Here is a 24,917-nt window from a genome sequence, read left to right as displayed (position 1 = left end):
CTCTGCCTAAAAAATGCCCCCCTTCCCAGCTACTATCATACTACCATGTGCTATGATCCTCAGAGCAGTACCTAAAATCTCAAAGCTCCTTCTTTGTTCACTTGTTTGCTTTTTTATGAAGAGTAGGGACCATGTCTCTCTCAATCAGCTCTACATTTCCAGTGCCCAACACCTTGCTTCAATCATAGGAGCTAATCAGTGTTTGTGAACAGAATTAACCTTGGACGTTCTCTAGTCCAACCCTCATCTGTTGTTAGAATCCCTGCCACAAACATCGTGGCCAAGCAGTTCCTACTTGCAAACCTCCAGTGATAGAGACCCTACCACCTCACACAGTAGCCCTTTCATCTTTGGATAACTCTCAAATCTCCATTTACCAATGGTTTTAGTCCTGACCCCAGTGCTACACAGAACCAATCTATTTACCTGACAACTCTTTAAATAAATGAGGTTGACTCTCTGGGCACTTCCCAAGCCTGGTTTCTTCAACCATTCTCTCTGGTGGTCAATCCCTTCACCATATGGGGCCCTCTCCTTAGATTGCATCCATGAGATTTCTATCTTGAAGTGAAAAGCCAGGAAGTAAATCCAGGAGTAGTCAGAACAGAGCAAAGGGAAGGCATCATCTTCCTTATCCTGGAATACTGAATTTCAAAGCATTACTTCTTCTATTAGAGCTTCATAGTTGTACATAGTAGTTGAGTTCATCCCAACAAGCTCATACATGCATGAAAACTGATTTCAGTTCATGATCCCCCCTTTTTCTCTCCCATCCTCTCTCCCCATTCTCATTTTCCTTCTATTACTCTACTAGACTTCCTTTTGCTACTAATTTGTATTTGATTAGTTCTTTATATTCTATCCCTCCCGCCCCTTTCAGTTTATTCTAGCTTCCACGTATGAGAGAAAATATTTGACCTTTGAATTTCTGAGTTTGACTTTTTTCACTTTACATGGTATTTTCCATTTCCATCCATTTTCCAGCAAGTGTCATGATTTCATTTTTTTCTAGAACTTCATTTACATATATGTGTGTGTGTGTGTGTGTGTGTATATATATATATATATATATGCATATATGTATGCATGTATGTATAATCACAATTTCTTAATCCATTCATCTCCTGATGGGCATCTGGGTAGATATCATAATTTAGGCATTGAGAATTATGCTGCTATAAACATTGAGGTGACTGCATGACTGTAATATTCCAATAGATCTTTTGGGAAAATATCAAGGAGTGGGATAGCTGGGTCATATAGTGGTTCCATTCCTAATTTTGAGGAATCTCCATAGTGTTCCAGAGTGGTTATACTAGTCTGAAGTCCCACCAACAATGTATAAGTGTACCTTTTTCCTCACAACCTTGACAGCATTTATTGTTGTACATATTCTTTTATTTAGAAACACGGCCTTACTAAGTTGCTGAGGCTGGTTTTGAACTTGTGATCCTCCTGCCTCAGCCTCCCGAGTCAGTGGGATTACAGGCATGCGCCACCATGCCCAGTTGTTGTTCATATTCTTTGTCATTGCCATTCTGACTGGAGTGAGATGAAATCTTAGTGTAGTTTTGATTTGTATTTCCCTGATTGCTAGAGATGTTAAACATTTTTTCATTTATTTGTTGGACATTTGTGTTTCTTCTTTTGAGAAGTTTCTGTTTAGTTTTTTTTTTTCTCATTTATTGACTGGGTTATTTGTTTCTTTTGGTGTTAAGTTTTTTTGAGTTCTTTATATATTCTGGATATTAATCCCCAATCGAAGAAGTAACTAGCCAAGAATCTCTCCCTTTTTGTAGGCTCTCTCTTCAGGTTCTTAATCATTTCCTTTGCTGTGCAGAAGTCAAAGCATTACTTTTAACAGCTTCCCTACCTCTTCAGTTCATGTTTAAGCTAAATCTTAGGTACCACTTTAATAAACAGATTTTTAAAATGGGCTGTTCTGCTGAAGTAGAGCAGGACCAGGAATCTCTTTCCTTTGGCCTCTTTCTCAGTCTCTGCATTCCCCAGGAAGTCCTTGGGAAACCTCTGCAGAACCCCAAAATATATTTCTATGCATTTCACCTCAAAGATCTTTCAAGTCTGGTAGCTATGTCACAATATTGACTCATGTTTATGAACAGTGACACTTTGAAACATTTTTAAGTACCTGAGTAACAACTGAAAACAATCATTTGCAATTAATCCAAGAGAAAATGGAGTAAGGGACTGGGGTTGTGGCTTAGTGTTGGTGCGCTCTCCTAGCATGTGTGAGGCACTGGGTTGGATTCTCAGCACTGCATATACGTGAATTAAATAAATGTCCAGCAACAACTAAAAAAATATTAAAAGAAAATAGATTAAGAACCGGGAGTGGTGGCACACACCTATAATCCCAGTGACTCAAGAGGCTGAGGTAGGAGGATCCCAAGTTCAAAGCCAGCCTCAGCAACTTAGTGAGGCCCTAAGCAACTTAGCAAGACTCTGTCTCAAAATAAAAATATAAAAAAGGGTCAGGGATAAAGCTCAGTGGTTAAGTGCACCTGGGTTCAATGCCTGGGACAAAAGAAAAAAGAAAAAAGAAAAATGAAAATAGAGCAAGGGAGAAAGAAAAACGCTCCTGCTTTGCCCTCCCCTCAATTCCCATCATCCTACCCTGAGTTAACCACTACAAATAAAATGTAGTCTACACCCTACTAGTCACCTTTCCTGACCATACATACATGTAAGTACACACACACGCCTCTGAATAAACAGCACTGGACAACACAATTTGCTTTTCTTACTTCCATCTTGGCTGTGCATCTCTGTTAAAATCACTCTGCCTAGGTTACCTCATTCTTTAACTCTCTTCAGGTCCAAAATTTGGAAATGTTGGTGAGGACAAAAGAAATAACTTATTAATACTACATTAAATACATGATAAAATGATACCATTTATGCTTCCAGACTTTGCCCTATAACATTCCATGGTGTGGATACACCACTATGTCATGGTTTTTAACCACTTTCTTCATGATGCACCTTTAGGTCTATCTAGCTTTTCATTCTTACGAACAATACCACAATAAACACTCTTCTGCATAGTTCTATGTGCATTTCCTATATGCATTGACAGATATTGTTGCACAGTTCCTTTCCGGAAATACAATAATTTATATTCCCTTCGATACTGTTCATTTCTCCTCATCCTTGCCAATCCAAGATATCATCCCAAGTTTTATTTTCTTCATCAAATGTGATTTTCAAAATGGTACTTGATTGTCATTTTTAACTTATGCTCCAAATTTCTAGTGAATTTGGATATCTTTGCATAAGCCTAGTGGGCATTTTGAATAATATACAGGATTTTTGTGTATACCTCCTTCATCTATTTGGAATCTAATTTTCTATGGAGTATTTGTTGGTTTTCTAACTCTATTTTTCTCTGATTAGATATCGATTATTCCATTACCATTTGTTAAATAGCTACTATTTCTCCAACAATTTGAAATTTTACCTTTCTCATAAGCTAAATCTCCATATATATATTCTAGTTTCTGGTTCTAGTTTATTTCCTATTCTAGTCAGCTTTTTCACTGCTATGACTAAAAGCCCCAACAAGAACAATTTTAGGGGAAGAAAAGTTTATTTAGGGGCTCATGGTTTCAGAGTTCTCAGTCCATAAAAGGCTGGCTCCATTCTTCCAGGCTCAAGGTGAGGCAGAATATCATGGTGGAAGAGTGTGGCAGAGGGAAGCATCTCACATGATGATCAGAAAGCAGAGAGACTCCAATGGCAAAAATACAAATATATGCTCCAAAGGCTCATCCCCAAGGCCCCACCTCATTCAGCCACACCACACCTGCCTTTAGTTACCACTCAGTTAATCTCATCCGAGGAGATTAATTCCTGATTGGGTTAAGGCTCTCATAACCCAATCATTTCTCCTCCAAAACTTCATGCATTGTCTCACACATGAGCTTTTGGGAGACATCTCACATCCAAACCATAACATTGCCCCATTGGTCTGACTGTTCCTAGACTAGCACCAATAATTTAATCACTCTGACTTAAACTTCTATGTCCTCTATTGTTCTTTTACAAGGTTTTCTTGATCTTTCCAAACCATTTTCTCTTTTGTATTAACTGTAGAATCAGCTTTTTGAGGTCTATAAAAATCCCCCCAGATTTTGATTGAGATTACACTGAGTTTATGGGTTAATTGGGAAGAAATAATACCTTTGCATTATTTTATAAACATGGTATACCTCTCCATTTATATAGGTTTTCCTTTATGCCTTTCCATAAAGTTTCATAGTTGTTGGGTCTCTCAATGTATACAACTCACACATTTCTTGTGTAGGTTTATTTCTAGAAATTTTGTGAGGTTGGTTGCTATTGTCAACAAGATCTTTTTTGTTGTTGCTTTTTCCACCACACTTTCCATCTGTCTACACAGCTTGTACTAGCTTACTTCTATACTCTTGGATTTAGGAGATCCAAGAGAAAGTCTTTTACAAAGCATTCAGTCATATATGGCTCAACTCTACAAAGCCTTAGTAAACTTAAGTCTAAGAGAGGGCAGAGGAGTGAGCCCTCAAAAAGATTCTGTTACAGGCAGAAAATGGGATTAAGAGGAGTCTTGGCATCCCCTGCTGGATGACTCTATCCCAATACCCCACCAAAGGATGCATCACAATCATGACTTTATGACAGGACAGAGTCTAGCTTTCCATCAGATTAAATTCAGGAAAGTAGACTCTTGACATCAAATCCAAAGACTGAGGTAATGAAATCAGAATGCAGAGTTATTTTAATTTACAGTAGGGCTTTCCGTTCTAACAATAGGAATACTCATGTCCTCCGTGAATGTGCCCCCTTGCTTTGATGCAGTACCAGGAAAGTCAAGCAAAAGTTGCTTTGGCATACTCACAAGTGGAGGAAAGGGAAGTAAGCAGCCTTGAGGGAAATTTTATTCAAGCCAGAGGGAGATCTAAGAAATCATGCTTGCCTCACCACACAGATAACCTCTTTGGTAACAAGGAAGTTGGTTTCTCTAGACAAGGCAATGCTATCCTCCAGATAATGCTAGATTAGGCAACTACAAATTTCTGCTTCTTGAACTGCCCTTTCTTGCACTATACTATGAATTCACACGTTTATAAAACAGTTCTCTAAATGAGATGCAGTATAAAACATTAGGGTTGCACTTACTAAATTAAAATGAGTGTCTGTACTAACATATTGAGGTCACACATGGATCATTTTGATTGATGCTGGGCCTCTCCAAATTCCTCTGTGGCATATCTGTATCTGTTATCAGTTTAGCTCTCAGAAAGTGACCTTATTTCCTATAGTTTCAAATTTGTTTTGGCACTTTGAATTTAGCAACCCATTCTCTCCTAACTTGGTGAGAAATCTTGTTAGTCTAACAAATTCCCTCATATATGACCTGAACATTTTTTGTCTTTTTTTTTTTTATAGAATTTTCTCTTGTCTTTGACTTTTGACAGTTTGATTATAATGTGACTCAAAAAGAACCACTTTGGATTGAGTCTATTTGGGGGGTTTTGAGCCTTCTGGATGTGGATATCCATATCTCTTCCACAAATTGGGCAGTTCTCAGTTATTATTTCACTAAATAGCTTTTCTACACTTTTTCCCATCTCTTCTCCTTCTGGAATGCCCATAATGCAAATATACATTCAAATTTTGTCCTATAAGTTCTCTTTATTTGCTGTTTTCTTTAAGTTCAGAAATTTGTTCTTCTGCTTAATCTAGTCTGCTGTTGAAGCCCTCAATTACATTTTTATTTCACTGAGTTTCTATCATGATATCCAAGATTTCTGTTTAGTTCTTTTTTCATGATGACTATCTCTGTTGAATTTCTTATTTCATTTCTCATATTATAAATTATTTCATGATTTTATTGAAATACCCTCATTATCTTACTGGGTTTCCTTAAAATCATTATTTTTGAATTCCCTTTCAGGCAATCTGTTGATTTCTGTTTCTTTGGGGCTGTTACTAGAGAATTATTGCGTTCAGAAGTATCATGTTTACTTGCCTTTTCATGTTGTGTGTGTGTGTGTGTGTGTGTGTGTGTGTGTGTGTGTGAGTGTTTATATTGATATTTGAGTATATGGTGGAACAGTGATCTCTTTCAATTTTATGGAGTAGCTTTAGTGGGGATTTTTTCCTGTAGATGGGTTCTAAGGTATTGACTGGGTAGGGTGCTGTGTGGTTCTGGGTGACCATGGTAACAAAGTCTTCATGTGACTTATTCAGCATGATCAATGCTATGTTCTCAATATGGTGCTATGTGGCAGCAGTTTGAGTCCCAGTGAGCAAGCGAGATGCTATGTGAGCTTCTGTTCTGAAGCAGTACAACTATATGAACTCTAGGTAGTTCCCTAAACTGAACTTGGGGCCAATGATGCCTGTGGAACAAATAGGTGATTGCAGTAGAAATGGGGGACACTGGAAATCTCCTTCTTGCATTTTCCCTACAATGAGAAGTCTCACCTTACCTCTGAGAAACAAGTTGTTATGTTTAGATATTAGGTGCCCCAAAATCTTATGTGTAAGAAAATGCAGGGGGCTGGGGAGATAGCTCAGTTGGTAGAGTGCTTGACTTGTAAGCACAAGGCCCTGGGTTCGATCCCCAGCATCACTCCCCCCCAAAAAATGCAAGAATTTTCAGAGGTGAAATGATTACATTATGAGAGATGTAACCTAATCAGTGGATTCATCCACTGATATGGACTAACTAGCAGTAACTATAGGCAGGTAGGGTGTGGCTAGAAGAAGTAAGTCACTGGTTTCATGCCTTTGGGGTTTATATTTTATCCTTGGTGAGAAGAGTTCTCTCTGCTTCCTGGTTTAGGTGTCCTGAAGTGCTCTCCTCCACCACACCCTTCCGCCATGATGTTCTACTTCACCTCAGGTTTAGAATTGACTGACCATGGGCTGAACCTCTGAAACCATGAGCCAGAATTAACTTTTTCTCCTTTAAGTTGTTCTTGTCTGGTGTTTTTGTACATAGTAATCCAAAATCTAACTAAAACACCAGTGTCACAGAGGCAGAGTGCTTTGCTCCCCTATGTATTTCCATGTCTTACAGTCCATCTGTCCCTTGCTGAATTCCAATGTTTTTCCTTAGACCACTTCCTCGAAGTGTAGTCATTTATTTATTTTGGTTCTTTGGAGGAGACAAGTATTGGGCGCCTCTGTTCTGACTTCTTGATGATTTTTTTTCCATGTTTGCTGGTTTCATGTCTTGTGACTGTGGCCTGCACTGCTACACTGTCATTCTTCCTCTTCCTGAGTTAATAGCCATGCTTCAATTTGCACCCTTTGGCAACCAATTATAAATCCACTTCATTATTCAATATCCAAATCCAAAGTTCTCAGTCTGATACTGACTGTAAGATATTTATGAGCAAACCTGTCACATGAGCTCAGTGGGGACCTAGTATGATCTGTCTACTATATATCCTTCATTTTCCTAACAGACTTTTAAATTTTATATCTAATATTGAATAAGATTTTTAATGAGATGTTTTAAATATTTAATAAAATGTTTACTATTTAAATAGTAAATATTTAATTTTAAAATGTTTAGTTCAAATATTTCAATATAATAATTATAAATATTTCAAATAGATAATTTAGAATAGAGTAGATAGAGCCTGGCTTAGATTTTTATTAACAAAAAGGAAACAGAAAGACAGAATAAAATTATTTTTTAAAAAAGTGTGAACTTGGAAACCAGAAGTCCTGGATCCATGTACATGTTCTAGTACCTACTAACTACATGACCTTAAGTTAGACCCTTAACCTTTGCCTTAACCTCACTGTTGCCTCATAAATAAAATGAGTATGATAATACCCAGTATGCAAGGTTGATGAGAAGTTTATAAATACATTTACAGTTCTAGCAAATGTTAGCCATCCAATGAAAGTAGTTGCTATTAGCATTTTTATGTAATTATTAAACTCATACTGGGCTTTAGTGATTCCCTACAGACAAAGAACAGTGCTCAGCTCCACTGGTCCAAACCATCTACAGTTCTTTAGAACAAATGTAGCCCTGATTGTGTGATTATCAAATGAGAATGCACCAGGCAGCTTGGTGACTTAGAGAGGTTTAAGCACAAATTAGGAATCTGGAGCCAAGGTGACAAGAGGCAGGGATCTGGGGAGTCTGCCAGCCCTGGACTTGAGTGTAAGCAGGCAATGAGTCACATCTGTGGGCCAAATAATTAAAAAGGCATTGTCAGACCCAGGGCAAAGCTTTCTGTCCTTCGCCTTTTGTAACACTTCCTGCTACTTGTGGATGACTACAAACCCACATGTAGGTAACTGCAGCCACAGGCCATAACTGATAGCATTGTGGTGTCTTAAAACTGTCACTCAAGGGAATTCTGGAGATGCTGGATGCTCTACAGGTTAAATGCCTGGACTCTGGCATTAACATCCTGGGTTCAATTTCCAGAATTGCCACTGACTAGTTGTGTGATGCCAGGAATGGTATTTTAATTTCCAAACACTTTGATTTCCCTACTTGTAAAATGGGAATAATATTACCTACATTACAGGATTATTGTGAAAATAAAATTACACGCATAAAAGTTCTTAACATAGTTTCTTGCACATGGTAAACTCTCCATGTATTAGTCTTATTTACTTTGTTATTATCAATCCTGAATCTACTGGTAACTGGTGGTGGGAACTTGAGCTTTGTTTCCATGTATGTCCAATGGGAATAAGAATCTTCTCTTCCAAACCACACTTCACAGAACAAAATCTAAAATAAGGGGGCCCTTGAAAAGCAAAAAACAGCAAATAAAAATAAAACATTATTAATAATAAAAACCAATACAGTATATTACTTAAAAGTATAGGACTTTAAAGTCAAACTGTCCTGGAGTTGAATCTCAGCTCTGTCACTCAGTTTAGACAAAGCACTTATTCCCCACATCTCAGTTTATTTGCAAAACAGTGACACTGTGAGAATTTGGTGAAAAAGTTTCCTATAAAGTGCTTCACACCACACCTGTCATTCTGCTATGTTTTAGTAATCCCTAGTGCCAACTCAGTCAGGTTCACATGCTCAAAGGATCTTGCAGAGAATGAGGTTTTTGCCATATTTTCAGAAAAAAACACGTGTGACTTATGTCATGATGCTTCTCAGAGGTCCAGGAAAGTGATAAAAAGGGCAACGTGTGAGAAAGGAAGCAATGAGCCTGAACATACCCACTTGGAATGGACCCTCATGGCTCCTGATCTTTGGCAGACTGATCCAGCTCTCACACATCTTAATCCCAAACTGTGTCAGAGTCAAGCCCATGCTAGAACTTCTCCAGGAAAGCTGAGCCAGCCTGATGGCAGATTCACCTGGGTTCTCCTCCTACTGGACCTAGGGCTACCTCCAAAGGTACACAATATAGAAAGGGAAAGAAGTAGTATAAAAGTCAAATAATACTGCACATAAATCCCATCTTAGTCACTTAGTTGCTGTGGGGCCTAGGAAAGGCACTTTTCTTCTCTGGGCCATGTGTAAATTGAAGGAGTTGAGACAAAAGTCTCCAAGGTTCTTTCTAGCTGTAATATTTGATGATGCAAAGGATGATGATGATGATGATCAAGAACTATGATTCTCTTGCCCATGCCCAGTTCCCTTTCCTATTATCCTAGTTTAGATTCTTCTTACCTTTCAGTGGGACTGTCAAACAGCCTCTCTGTGTCTGATTCCTCTCATTTCCAATATCGCACAATCGCTCCTGCCCTGCTGATCTTGAAGTTGAACCCTGATACTAGTCCACCTTTTAAGTCTTCAGTGGTACCAAATGGGCTACAAAATAAAAGACAAATGCCCTGGTTTGACAGTCAAGCATGTCTAGGGGCTCAAATCCATTCATTTCACCACCTTATGACTGCACAGTTGTGGAGAGCATGAACTTTATATAATGAGATAAATCATGTTCAAACTCCAGCCTTGCCCCACCTATTTACCAACTGTGGGATTTGAACAAAATAGTAACCTCCCCGAGCCTTCCTGAACTATAAAATCAGGGTGAATAGGAATATTTTGAGGATAAAGTAAGCTAACAGGTGGCATGCTTAGACACAACGCTTGGTAAATATTAGGTCCTCAGTGAGGGAACACTGTTAGTACTCCTACTGCTAATGGCTGAGCTGAGTGAGCCACTTGAATGGCCCTGCCTACACGCCTTTGCTTGTTCCATTTTTAAAAATTAGATTCCTTTTATCCTGCTCCATGTCCTAATCCTAAATGCTCTGAGGCTGTGGTCCTAATCCCTCTGTCTGATCCTGCTCTAAGCCTCTAATGTCACCTCTGACATTCTCCTCTCACACACTGGGCTCCTTTCCCAGTGAAAGCAGAGATTGTTCATAGCTCAGAACAATACCAGATCTAGAGATGCTAGCTTCAAGAGGACGGAACAAACTGAAAGGGGGCACTTCAAATATCACCTTCTCTCCAAGAGCTTTTCCAGATTCACCCCTCCTAGCTGGAATGAATCTCTGTGACTTGAGAGAACACCTAATAGCAGCAGTTTGTTAGAACTTCTTATGACCCTCATCTCTTGCAGTCTTGTATGGAAGGTATTTGTGAACACATTTTCTCTCTCCTGCTAGACAATTTGAGCTCTGTGAGTGTAGAAACCAAGACTTTCTACTTTGACCACCCGCCCCCTCCCGGCCCTTCAACTCAATCTAACAGAGGCTTTTTATATTTGGTAGCATAGGGAAGAGACATCCCTTTGGGAGCTGGAAGTTGAGATTTGAAAAGGCAGATGAATCTGGTTCTTTAGTCCATCTTTTTGTACCATGTCTCTTGGTTCTAAGGATAATGGGCAGGCCTCTTGCCTTCCATAACTGCCAACCAACTCACTTTCACACCTCTTAGTTCTTTCTTATTAAAGTACTTCATTCTTTCTATTTCAGTGCAATACTAAATTAAGAGTTTACTAGAAGTTAGAATCTGAAATTAGACCCAGTAAGGGTAGGGATGGGGACAGATTCAACTGCAGGTGACACATAGCAAGCTCTATATGTTTGTAGAATGAACAAATGATACATCTGTACTCTATAAGTCAGACAGCTAGTTGCCCAGTTACCAGAAATCAGAGCATCAAGGAATCTCAAGGCAAGATGGATGAGTTGATGCTAAAGACCATTGGACTGGAACTATAAAAATCTCCCTGGTTCAGGGTAACAGGCTACCCTGGGAGGCCTAGAAACCAGCTGAGGTGGAGAATTCAAATGTTGCTCCTCTGGCCCCTGAACTTGAACATGGATCCCCAGCATGTCTAACATCAACCAACAAAAGTACAAGGCGCAGTCAGCAATATAGCATTTAGCTTTCAGCCTATTACACCAATTACATTGATCTCTTCTGAACTGCATTTCCCACTGCTGTTTACCAACTTGGGAGGAGAAAATCAATGGTGGCAACTCGTTTGGGTAGCAGCTGTAGAGGAAGGAGCCGGCTGCTGCCACAGAAGGAGTCAAGCTGCCTGGGGACAGACACTGAGCCTTGTTCTCCAGGTCTCTTGCTTTAAATTTTCATTAGTCATCTTATAATGAGACTCTATGGGTTCTATTTTCTTCTTTTCAATAATGAATATTTTAATTTTTTACAGTCAGTATGTATTACTTCTGCAATAAGAAAAAATAAAGTATTTTTAAATACCAGTAATAAAATGCAAGTGGAATAATGTCCATTTCTACTTAAAACTCTTCAAAAGATTCACATTACTGCCACAATAAAATTTGAATTTCTCAGTATGGCTTGCAAGACCCTATCTGCTTCCTCCAACTCCTCTCCTTAATCATTTACCTGTTAATCTTTCCAGAATGCCACCTTCTTGCTCTGCATCAAGACCTTCACAACTGTACTTCTGAGTGACTGAGATGCTTTTCCTCTTTGGTTCAACTATATTTGGTCTCACTTTAACTATTGCTTCTTCTTGGGCACTTCTTTGACCTCAGCCCTGAGTCTAGATGCAGAACACCTGTTTTCTGTAGTCTGCATCACCTGATACATAGCCCCCACCAGCATGATCCTTACCTCAGCATGATACCAACATTACCTTGGAGGCTCTTTGACTAAATAAATATACCTTTCTTCTTCGCAGAAGATTCCCCCAGGATCTAGAACAGGGCCTGGCACTTAGTAGATACTCAATTAAGTGTTCTTGAGTAAGATAAAACTAATTACACTCAGCTATTAGATTTGGGTGGGTTCTTAGAGACAATCTCATCTAACTTCTAACAATGAGGTTAAAAGAAACAGCCAGGTTCTTATACCAGGTCCTTTATTGACTTGCTACATGACCTTAGATAATGCCTTCCCCCTCAGGGTCTCAGTGTCTTATAAAATGATGAAAGCCCATTCTGCTCCAACCTGTTCTGACTTTTTCTCCTCTCCCTTCTCCTGAGTCAGGCCTGCTCATAGGTGGGATGGTGCAGGAGAAACAAAATCTACTACATCCCTTCAAATTGCTGCCAATCAAGTTGAGGAAATAAGATACACACACAGAGCAAGTCCTCAGCTAAATGCTGAGGTGATTCCCTCCTTCTAGAAGATCAGAAAGGAAAAAAGTCAATGGGTGCCTGAGCATCCAGTTTCATGCAGGAGATAAGGCTCAATCTGAGCAGGCAGAATTTGCCTTGACAATAAGGACAAGACAGTGTGGCCCCAGCACAGAATCAACTCCCCACACCCATGTGATGTCACTAAAAGGTTCCACCCACACCAATTCTGATCCCACCTGCGACTCACTGGCCTCCACACTTGGACACTTCCTCCACCTTTCAACACCTGCTTCCTCACCCTCACTGTGGGAATCTGAATGTTTGCTTGCAAAGGTTTTGTGAGAATTAAATGTGTGTGACAGTATCTAGAACAGCGCCTGGTGCCTAACAGACCATCTTAAGAAATGTCACTTTCTTTTCTTCCTTCCAGCTACATAAACAGTCTTGACATGTCACTGGCAGGAACATCAAAAGTACAGCAGGGGTTTGGGGACTGAAGACGTTTTTTTGCCAAACCATTTATATTCTGTTCACTCTAATGGGACTTTTCCCATTCCTCATCACTCCTCATCATAAAACACACACACACACACACACACACACACACACACACACACAAACACACCATGTAAATCCAAGGGGAACAGAGAGGCTATTTCCAACCCCCTGATCAGGTGGGGCCAGATTCAAAGGTGTCCATTACCATCAGCAAGAAAAACAAAGAACTGACATCTAGTTCTGGCCTCAAGTTCTCCCTCCACCACGGGACTTATAAGACACAAGATTACGAGACCAAATGTCACTTTCTATGGGACTGGAGGGAGAGCCTTCAATTAAATTAGAGAAAAATCCTATAAAATATCTTGGAACATTTTATAAAGCTATTGATATTTCTGCAGGCAAACAATGAGGCATGGGCTGTGGGAGGAATCAGGCAGGGGGGAGGGCCAGAGTGGGAAGGTTGTTTTTAGCCCTTCCCCTTGATGACACTGAAATTAATGAGGATTTAGAAGCAGCACCCCAAAAGAACATATAGTATGACCTCATGCATACATTACCCTCAGAGAAGGAGAAAGAGTGGGCCCTCACATGTAGACATATTTTTTTTTTTTTTTTGCAGTGCTAAAGATTGAACCCACAGCCTTGCACATTAGGCAAGCTCTCTAACACTGAGCCACATCCCCAGTCCAGGATATTATTTCTTGAAGGAAAGAATTCAAAGTTGAACTTAAATGAGATTATTAATCTTTGGGGTAGGAGCATGATGGTGCACATCTATAATCCCAATGACTTAGGAGGCTGAGGCAGGAGGATCACAAGTTCAAAGCCAGTCTCATAGCAACATAGTGAGGTCCTAAGCAACTTAGTGAGACCCTGTCTCTAAATTAAAAAAAAAAAAAAAAAAAGAAGAAGTGCTGGGATGTGGCTTAGTGTTTAAGTGCCCCTGGGTTCAATCCCTGGTATCAAAAAAAAAAAAAAAAAAAAAAATCACTGGGGGAACTACAGAACCTTTTGGGAATCCAACATAGAGTCTCTGCCCTTCTTCCCTGGGAAACCCCAAATTCTACTTGTAGTGCCACAAGATTCAAGGTCTATGACTTGCTAACAAACCACAAAAGTTTTCCTAATGAAATCTTTCATTGCATTACCCAGTTTCCTGCCAGAGACTTACGCATACCATTTGTTGCCTCTCTAATTGTGAATGGAAACTAAATGGACTCTTCCAGCCCCACCAGGATCGGCAGGAACACTTAAGCTCTCAACAGAGAGTTGGGTCACTTGGAGTCCGGAGAGGTTACAGTGCTTGAATGATACAACTTTATCTGTAATATATCATTTCTCTTATCCAAAAAAATGAAGCAAACATGACAAAAGACGATGATGAAAACAGGTGTATATCACATTGGTCTTTATACCTTTTTAAAAATTTAAGAGAAAGAATAGCATTTAAATAACCTCAGTTCAGAGGTGAGTATACTTAACCAGGTATTTAGAGAATTGTCTGGAGTCACTATGACTCCCAAGCTCTCTGAGGCACAGAGTTTATGTCTTACCACACACTCCAATAACACCACACTCCAATAATGTGCCCCCTTAGGAGTTTTGGGGAACCCTGGATGAAAGGGGCCAATCCTCTGAAAGTTGGCATCCCAGGTCCTGATCCTGCCTCCACCTCCTTATCTCCTGGCTATAGGACTATAGGGTCAACATCTTTCTGCGGCAGCAATGGAATGACCCCCGTCTGGCCTATAATGAATACCCTGATGACTCTCTGGACCTGGACCCATCCATGCTGGATTCCATCTGGAAACCCGATCTGTTCTTTGCCAATGAGAAGGGGGCCCACTTCCATGAGATCACCACAGACAACAAACTACTGAGAATCTCCCGGAATGGGAATGTCCTCTACAGCATCAGGTGAGTTCCCTACAGGTCGGTCCACTTCCTCTTGAGAATGTGTCTTTCCCCACTGCCCTCTGGAAGCAGACACCAAGTGGGGGGTCAGACAGAAATGAACAGGCCCTGCAAATCAACATCTTTGCAGAATAGGCAATAGCCAGCTTGTAACTTAAGCTTAATGAGTAGGAATAAGATACCACAGGGAGTCTCAGGAGCAAGTGGTTCATTATAACCAAGGAGATCAGGGAAGGGATCCTAGAAACAGTGGAGTTAAAGTAACCCAGCATTTCAACAAAACAAGAAAGAGGACTCAAACATGATGATCAATGGCAGGAGCAATGGCCCAAAGCCTGGAAAATCATAGCAACATGGAAGTCAGTGGGCCTGCCAGGTAGACGGTGCTGCATAGGTAGGGCTGCTCTGTCCTCTGTAAACCCCTGTCTCACTGAACCCAAGAGGCAGGACGCCCTTTCCCAATTGTGAGGTATTCTGAAGACACTGGTTAGGGGCAAAGTTTTCCAAGAATCCCGCCCCTCCCCACTTAGTCCCTAATCTCCCTCAAGGCATGGGGCCAATGGCCAATGGCCAAGAGGTGAAGACATGGCCTTACACATGCAACAATAACAGCTACCATTCATTGAGAATTTACTCACTGTGCTGGGTACTTTTTATATATCTAATTCTTTCAACAACTCTATGTAATTCGTTTTATTGTGCCCATTTTGCAGATTAGGCGAGTAACTTGCCTAAGTTTCCACAGTTAGTTCATCACAGAGCCCAGATTCCCATCTGGGCTAATCTCAAAGCCTACAACAGGGAATGGTATTCAATAGGCACTTAAATATTTAACAAATGAATATGTATTTATTTCAAAGTGTTTTAAGGGTACTGGTCATAAATGACTCACCATCCCCCTTCAGTTCTTCAGGGGAATGAACCTTATTTCTATTGGGAGATGAGCCTTCAAGGTCTAGTCCTGTGGGAGGCTACAGGACTCAGTTTCTCAGGAGAGAGGTGGGGAGGGGGTGCATAAGAACCTCACCCCCCAAGAGACAGACCCACCTCCCTCAGCCCCATATGCACACAGAATGGGAGAGCCATGGGTTTAGGAAATGGTGGGAGGCCCTGGCTGGCTAGGGGAGGAGAGGGCCACCCTGCTTGGGTTTTACTGCTGCCAGGCTAGTTTCATATCTCCAGGAAGCTAAGTCCCAGTGCTGCATGACAGGACAAATCAGCAGAAAGTGATGTTCCCAAGGTCATTCAACTTCAGGAAATTAACCCAGTATGACAGCTGTCCCACTTTGAGCTTTTATCTTCAGAAATCCACTGCATTCACTTTCCCTTCGCTTTTCCCCTCCTTTCCCTACTTCCGCCTTCCCGCTCTTCTTCCCCTCCCTTTTCCTTCCCCCTTTCCCTTTCTTGTTTCTCCTTTGTACTTAAAGGGGCCCACACCAAGACCCGTGGGTGTGAGCTAGAGGGAGAAGGTTCACAAGGGGTCATTTTTTCCATGCACAGTTGATATGCCAACAGCTAAATCCCACTAGAACACATCAGTTAGGCTTCTTGGGGTGTTAGGGGTGGTATTTCAGGACAGCAGTGCAGGAAAGTCAGCCAGGAAACACACAAGCCAGCCCCACTGGTAGTCTGAGTCCAAAGGCTTGGAGACATGGTTTTGCACTCTGGCTGAGCCATCAGTTTGCTTGGCAACCTTAGATAAGTCCCAATCTATTCTTTCCTGCACCCGTGTCCTCACTTGTCAGAGGAAGGAGTTGGCCTGATGATCTGAGAGCCTTTCTTCCTTGCCACCTGCAGTGGGCATTTTGATATTGGCAAAGCCTTTCCAACTAAAGCTTCACATCCCAGCCTGAGCCACAGGCCTCTATTCCCCTGGAGGGGGAAAAGTCTGCAGCCCTGGCAAAGGTTGAACAACCGAAAATAAACAGCTAGCCCAGAATCCTGGGGAGCCTGCCGCCTGCCACCTGATCCTAGCCCACAGATGTGTCAGCTGGGTGTGAACCTCCAGCAGACAGGGCCCCTCTTTGAAATAACTTCTGATGAGCCCAGCATGTGAGGGGTGGCAGCCAGTATCCACTTGCAGCACCTGCTGCAGGTGTACCTGGGAGGATGTCTGAACCTGGTACAGCTCAATTTATAACTTGGACTCTGTCTCCACCTGAGGACCCTTCAGAAGAGTCAGAATCAAGGTGGGGCAGCCCCTGACTCTAGGCAACCTGTTAAAGATAGGCGTCCAGAAGTCAGACAAACTCCAAAGAAACCCTTAAGTTCCTCTGACTCTAAGTGACTTTAGACAAGCTGCTTGGCCTCTCTGAACCTCTCCTTCCATATAAGCAACTTGGAAATACACACACATTTACTCAACAAACACTAGTTCCCCAATCTTCTTTCCCTGTCCTGGAAAATTTTTTTTCTGCTAGTAACTAGAATGGAGACACAGTCTCTTTGAATTTGTATTTCAACATCGCTCAACTCCCTTCTCTTCCTAGAATCACTCTGACACTGGCCTGCCCCATGGATTTGAAGAATTTCCCCATGGACGTCCAGACCTGTATCATGCAACTGGAAAGCTGTGAGTCCCTTGCCTGAGTCCTCTCTAGAGAACCGGCTCCCATTTACCAATGGGACCAGCAAAAATTGCTGGTCCCAAGAGGTTACTGTAAAAACTCAAAATACTACATGAGGGCTTTGCGTTTAGAAAACACACTAGAAATATAACTGCCCTTACCTTGTTTGACTGAGGCCCAAGCTTTGGAGTCAGCAGCATTCTCCAAAGAAGCATTATTCCATGTCTTTATGACTGTGCTCACCAGGAAGTGAGGAGAAAGAGTCCCAGTGGGCCAAGGTCCATGAACTCCCAGCAATGCTCACTCCAGCAGGGGAGAGACGGGATTGACTGCACGAGTCACTCTAACTTGACTAGTGCTAAGAATGCTCTTAAACGTGTAAATGCTGCCGTCTCTGGGCAGAGGAGTGCTTTCTTCTAGTTGGAAAGAGAGGGTATTGGAGAAGGTTTTGGGAAGGAGCAGGATTTTACAGATGGGAAGCTGGGTATGGTGGTTCATGTCTGTAAGCCAGTAACTCGGAAACTGCAGCAGAAGATCACAAGTTCAGGGTCAGTCTGGGAAACTTATGGAGAATCTTTGAAATAAAAAAAATAAAAAGGTCTGGGATGTAGCTCAGTGGTAGGGTACCCCTAGGTTCAATTCCCAGTACTACTAAAAAACAAAACAAAACAAAAAAAAACCTGACTTCTTACATTGCAAACATAGAAACTAACTTAAAAGCACAAGAACCAGAGCACAGCATTAAGTGGTGAGAACTAATGGACCATTTGCTTAGAGCAGCGCCTCTGAGGGGAATCAGTACGAGCCAACTCAGAACCTTCTTTACCTCTCTCAAGAGTCAGAAGTCCTGGGGCAGAGTCCAATTAGTCTAGCTTGTGTCACCATTTCACACCTTGTCCCCTCCCAGCAGTTAGTCCCACCAAGAGAGCAAATGGTAGTTGTTCCCCAGAAGAAAATCTGCTGCAAGAAAAAGTGAAGGCTGGCCAGGAGGGTGTGCAGGAGAAACAGCGGGTGTCAGCTGCCCTGCAGCATGGAGGGAGGAAGGGACCAGGACAAGCTAAGGCAGGATGTGGAGGAAGGGGAGGGGGAGGGGCTGTGGAGCAGACATAAACAATTAAAGTTTTACCCTCCTTGATGAGAAAGAGAAGGCAGTATGGTCTCATGAAGTGACTGATGACTCCCCCAGCCTCTAAACCTAACCCCAACCCCAACATGCTTCAAATAATTGCTCCTGGGTGATGACTGCTGCTTCTTCTCATCCCATCCCAGTTGGATACACCATGAATGACCTCATCTTTGAGTGGCAGGAGCAGGGAGCCGTGCAGGTGGCAGATGGACTGACCCTGCCCCAGTTTATCCTGAAGGAAGAGAAGGACTTGAGATACTGCACCAAGCATTACAACACGGGTAGGTACAAGGGGTCACCGTCCTCAGACCTACCCCCAACCAGGACCAGAGGCTGTTTGAAACACTCATGTTCTGTCACTGGTTCTACAGTGCTTGTAAAGTGCCCGTGATGGGCACAGCTCTGTAATTATTACCTAGTGGTTAAGAGAATAGGTTTTGAAATCAAAAAGTGGTTCTGAAATTTTCTCCCTGCGAGTCCTGGGGTGAGTAACTTAAGCTTAGGCCATACCTAATTACAAAGGAAGCTGGTAAATACAGTCTTTCATTTCAGGTAGCAGAATGGATCCTGTTCCTAAGGTTGAAGGGAAGAACTCATATTGGGAGGACAGTACCATTCACACAGGAATTGGCATTTCTGATAGGGCAAAAGTATAGAGAATGCCCATGCAAGATCTCAGCAAGAGGGAGCTACGAGGATGTAGTTCAGATTAGTAACTAGTTAGGAGGAGTCCACTAACCTGGAAGCCACAAGAAGACAGAAAAATCATAACCGCTTAACTCAGCATCCTATCTCCCATGACTAGCACAGACTTTGCTGGGAGATCCAGTATGTGAATGAACCGGGGTCGGATCAAGACTGACTTTGCATGCCCTGTCACAGACTGGGGGAGAGCTCATGCAAGCACTGTGGGGGACAGTCAGTGAGCTGGCATGCCAGCTGGCAGGCTGGTAGGGAGCTGCTGTCTGAACCCAGCTGAGAGGAAAGGCATTGACTAGTGACAGGTCACAGAGAGAAAGGGGTGAAGGGGAGGGACTGAGAGAAGCCATTGCAGGCTCTGGTGTATGTAGAAATCCCAGTTGAAGGGACAGAAAGCCTGGGTTCTGGTCCATCTGGGACGCTCTTCTGGTTCACCTCAGAAAAGTTGCAAAGCCTCCAAAGATACTCTTTATCCCTGAGCAAGTGAAAGTGCAGGACATGTTCAAAACAAGGGAGGGAGTGGGACTAAGGTAAAGGACGGTGAGAAGGATGGTGATGATAATGGTGACAAGTAACAATCCTGAGCTTTTATGATGTGTGAGGAGTATGCTGAGTTCTTCAAAAGCATTGTCTCATTTTATTCTCACAATAACCATGAGTAACCACATGAAGTAGATATGACTACTACTACTGTTGTTGTTGTTGTTAATACTGTCACCCCTTGGTATCATCAAGGGATTGGTTTCAGGACCCCCATTGGACACCAAAATCCAAGGATGCTCAAGTCCCTTATATAAAATGGTAGTATTTGCATATAACCTATGCCATCCTCCTGTATACTTACGATGCCTAGTACAATGTAAATGCTATGTAAATTCATGTTATACTGTACTATTTAGGGAAAAATAACAAGAAAAAAAGTTTGTACATGCTCGATAGAGATGCATTTTTTTTCTGAATATTTTCTATCTGCATTTGGTTGAATCCATGAATGCAGAACCTGTGGATATAGAGGACCGGTTGCATTGTCCCCAGTTTATCATAGGAAACAGATACAGAGCAATTCATTCTCTTGCCAAAGCATACAGCAAGTGCACGGCTGAACCAGAACTCCACTCAAGGTTTTTTGACCCTAAAACCTTTGCTCCCACCCACCCGCCTATATTGTGTTCTCACTATAATTCCTTGCAGGTAAGTTCACCTGTATTGAAGCCCGGTTCCACCTAGAACGTCAGATGGGCTACTACCTGATCCAGATGTATATTCCCAGCCTGCTCATCGTTATCCTCTCTTGGATATCCTTTTGGATAAACATGGATGCAGCACCAGCCCGTGTGGGCCTGGGCATCACCACTGTGCTGACCATGACCACTCAGAGCTCTGGCTCCAGAGCATCCCTGCCCAAGGTGAGTGATACTGCCCAGGGGTACAGAACACCTGGACGGAAAAAGACAGCACTCATCTCCCTAGCCTGTGCCTGTGAGAGACGTTGGGATCGCAAGGGATTCATCAGTAGCTGTCTACCTACTACACATTCAGGGTCCAGCATTCTGATCCACCAAACCTTCCACCAAATTCAACACTGCATTCCATACAAGTTGCCAGACACCACCTTCTGCTCCACTCTCTACTACCACTAGAAACACACTGTGTTTCATTTACTGTTAAAATTCAACTTTGCAAACAAAACAAAACCAAGGAAAAGTAAAAACTGCCAAGTGGAGTGGCACATAGCTACTCCAGAGGCTAAGGCAGAAGGATCTCTTGAGCCCAGGGGTTCATTCAAAACCAGCATGGGCAACATAGCAAGACCCTGTCTCCAGAAACCTCAACTCCTTAACTTCACATCTCCTCCATTCACAGTTAGAGCTAATAGCCACATTCTTCTTCTTTCACCATTAATAGTAAACACTTTGTTTCAGGGATCTCCAAGACCATTGCCACATTCATAGAGCTGATAGGACTCAGCATACAGTTGCACTCCCAGCTAAGATTTATTATAGAAACAAACTAAGGTACACTGTTAGATTATAGTAACACAAGCAGAGGCAGGAATCCACGTGTGGGCTTCTTATGCTATCCCTCCAATGAGGAGTCACAAAGAGCTCACTTACTGAAGCAACAAAATTGCAGACATGTGTGATACATCTATCCAGAGAAACAGAGACTGTCCTTTTTTTTTTTGTGTGGTGCTGGGGATTGAACCCAGGGCCTTGTGCATGTGAGGCAAGCACTCTTCCAACTGAGCTATATCCCCAGTCCCCCAGAGACTGTCTTGATACTATGCACCCAAAGTTTTAACTGGAGGCTAGTACTTCCTGCCTAGCATGTACCAAAATTTCAGACTCCTTGGTGGAAATCAAATGTTCAGCATAAAGCATGTTGTTTGTATAAACAGTTACAGCACAGTGAGCCACACTTCTCAGTTAGAGAAAGTAGGAACCGTTCCCAAATACAAGTTTCCAGATACCAGCCAAGGGCCAACTTTGCAAGCAAATCCTTAAAATGGCAGCCTCATGTGTGCTATGCTGACAGATATCCAAATCGGCATATGCAAATTACCTCTGCCACTACTCTTGTGCCTTGGGGCAGTGATTAAGTAAAATAAGGGTTACTTGAACACAAGACTGCAATATCTTGACTTTCAATCTGATAACCAGGAAGGCTACTAAGTGACCTGTGGGTAGGTAGCACAGATGGTATGGATATGCTGGACAAAGGAATGCTTCATGTTCTAGGTAAGATGGAGTGGGATAATGCCAGACTTTATTGCACTATTTGGAACAGTGTGCAATTTAAAACTATAAATTGTTTATTTCTGGAACTTTCCATTTAATATTTTAGAACTATGGTTCCAGTTGAAACTGTGGAAAATAAAACAGCAGATAAAGGGGGACTGCTGTCCCCCTCTGCTCTGCTCTCACCTCCCTGTATTCCCCCCACACTCTCACTTCAGGTATCTTATGTGAAAGCCATTGACATTTGGATGGCAGTTTGCCTGCTCTTCGTGTTCTCAGCCCTGCTAGAGTATGCTGCTGTCAACTTTGTGTCTCGGCAACACAAAGAGCTGCTCCGATTCAGGAGGAAGCGGAGACATCACAAGGTAGGCCTTGGGTCACTGCCTAAGGAGGGACAGCTGGCAGTGGGTGGAAAGTTCCAAGCAGTCTTGTCTTGTGATACCTTGCTTCCCTGGACCATCCTTCTCATTGGGCCAGGCAAGCAAGAAATAGGGATTAAAGTTCTAGAGATCTTAGCTTCACCCCCCAAGCCCCAAGTAATGACCTACTTGGGTCCATAGACAGTCACTCCTACAACCATGATGGCAATCATGCAGAAATTACCAGGTTACACCTAGAGGCAGAACTAATGGAGCAAATGCTGAAGGGTCAAGGTAATAACTAGCTGTATGCCCAAAGACGGGAGGGTGGGAGATGTGTATTTGTTTTTTTCTGCAAGGCTACATTACTTCATTGGGCTTGGTTCCAGAGAGAAATTGTGCCATGGAAGGCAGGATCTTAAAATAGAATGTTCAAGTTCCAGGTCTTATTGACTGTCCCCAGGGAGGGGCCACAAGCAAATCCTCCCCCAGCATGGGTACTCTTATTTTATGAGGGATTGAATAAAGGAATATTTGGCAGGCTGTCTCTGAAAAGTCACCAACATCTGTTAACTCAGAGGTTATCAAATGCCATGGGGGGGAGGGCAGCCTGTTGGAGCAAACCACCCTCTGCCCTGGTCCATAACTACCTCCCCAGAAGACCTTTCTCCTGGGGGTCAGAAACTCTGCTTCCCTCTCCAGCCTCGTCCCTTTGCTGTCTGATCACCAACCACAGGACTTCACACGTCTCATTCTCTCTTCCCTACTTGCTTTTCCAATGCCCGTACACCACGCACGGACTAACCCACCCCTTTGCAGTTCTCAGCTGATGCTTCTTTCCCTGTCACCCTAGTGAAGGCCACATCCTTTGTTAAGGCTTTCATGTAAGGAGATCAAGTGTGGTCGTGCGGTTCCTTTCCTACAAGGGTCATAGCCAAGGAGGGACTCTTCCTAAGTCATGACCTGGTTTGGGACTCTACCAGAAGGGACTCCAATTCACATGCCCAGAGAAGGGGATCCCTTTTTTCTAATGGGCACAAAGGTGCTGCGTGTGCTAGCAAAAGCCATGTTCCAAATGAACTCGATTTCTCTCCTTCTAAACATTGTGCTGGTTAATAGTTACATGTTCTACGATGTGATTGTTTAATGTCCTTCTCTTAGTCACTGAGTTATAAGCCCCATAAGGAAAGAGACCATGTCTGCTTTTGCTTAGTGCTACATCCCTGGTGCCTAACACAGAGCCTGACATATTATGAACATACAATAGGGCTTGTTAAACAGATGAACAAAGGGATAAACAAACTAATGGATAAAGAGGAAGCCTTCCAGTCAGATAGCCTGCCCTGAAATCTTTCCAGTGGCAGATTGGGGCACTCAAGGACCCCAGACACTATGATCACCTGTGATATGCCAAGGTCCGGTAAGCTTCAGACTGACCTATTTAAAATAACTACCGAGTGCTGTCACAAAAGACTCTGTCTCCTGGCCTTTCTTTAGTATGTGACTTCAAGTTAGCCTCTTTCTGGGTTCAGTTTCACCACCTATAAAATGGACTCAATGTGTCTAAAAAGATCAAATCAGAGGATACCAGAGAAGCTTTAGATTTTGTTCCTGACACATATGTGCCAAAAATTAAAATGAATACTACACACACATTTTCATCAATGTGTTCCTTAAACATCAGTGACTTGATTTAGTTTCTTAAATATCAGTGACTTGATTCAGTTCACTTTGGCAGTGTGCCAAAGGAAGAAGCCGCCCATGGAGTTAATTCCCTGCATTGGGAAAGGGAATCATGGGTTCTGCAAGCTAAACCCATCTTAAAAGATCCCTAACCCTAGACCTTTCATACTGCCCACTGGATTCATAGCTGCTCCCTTTTTTTGCCCTCTGACTCTTAAAAAAAAAAAAAATAACCTAGGTGCCAGGCACGATGGCATACACCAACAATCCCAGAGGCTCAGGAGGCTGAGGCAGGACGATCCCAAGTTCAAAACCAGCAACTTAGCGAGGCCCTAAGCAACTCAATGAGACCCTGTCTAAAAATAAAATATAAAAAGAGGGGAGGGGCTTGGGATATAGCCTAGTTGGCAGAGCCTTTGCCCAGCATGCACAAGGCCCTGGGTTCAATCCCCAGCACCACAAAAAAAAAAAAAAAAAAAAAAAAGTGACAGTGGGGATGTGGCTCAGTGGTTAAGTGCCCCTGGGTTCAATCCCTGGTATCAAATAATATAATAATAATGATGATGATGATGATGTAAGAAAGAAACTGACCAAATACAACTGTCTCTGGGATTTATTTTTATTTTCCTTTTTTTTTTTTTTGCCCATAGTTTAGCTGCTTTTTGCATTTTCCTTTGCTGAAGACATTTGTTGGAAACACTTATTTGGAAAGACTATGTCCAAAAATGTGACTGTACCAAGCCTTTTCATTGGGCACCACCACTACACAACTCCAGGAGGTGCTATTTGCATAGACTACAGTGTA

The 24,917-nt window shown here is 42.3% G+C and overlaps 1 protein-coding gene and 1 long non-coding RNA gene across 3 annotated transcripts in view; one reads left to right on the top strand and one right to left on the bottom strand.

The window, feature by feature from the left end:
- The window catches only part of LOC124986689 (uncharacterized), a 71,718-nt gene that overhangs the window by 36,291 nt on the left and 10,510 nt on the right, over positions 1–24,917 (bottom strand). The window lies entirely within an intron of this gene.
- Positions 1–24,917, top strand: part of Glra1 (glycine receptor alpha 1) — an 85,855-nt gene that overhangs the window by 56,561 nt on the left and 4,377 nt on the right. For both annotated transcript variants that reach the window (XM_047555275.1, XM_047555274.1), the window contains exons 4-8: positions 14,720–14,943; positions 17,430–17,512; positions 18,777–18,914; positions 20,524–20,738; positions 22,289–22,435. In XM_047555275.1, the coding sequence (XP_047411231.1) occupies positions 14,720–14,943; positions 17,430–17,512; positions 18,777–18,914; positions 20,524–20,738; positions 22,289–22,435 (807 nt within the window). The remainder of the gene's footprint in view (positions 1–14,719; positions 14,944–17,429; positions 17,513–18,776; positions 18,915–20,523; positions 20,739–22,288; positions 22,436–24,917) is intronic.

This window comes from Sciurus carolinensis, chromosome 6 (assembly GCF_902686445.1).
Source record: "Sciurus carolinensis chromosome 6, mSciCar1.2, whole genome shotgun sequence".
NCBI lineage: Eukaryota > Metazoa > Chordata > Mammalia > Rodentia > Sciuridae > Sciurus > Sciurus carolinensis.
Note: the sequence above shows the minus strand (reverse complement) of the source record. Positions and strands in the feature narration are given on the sequence as shown.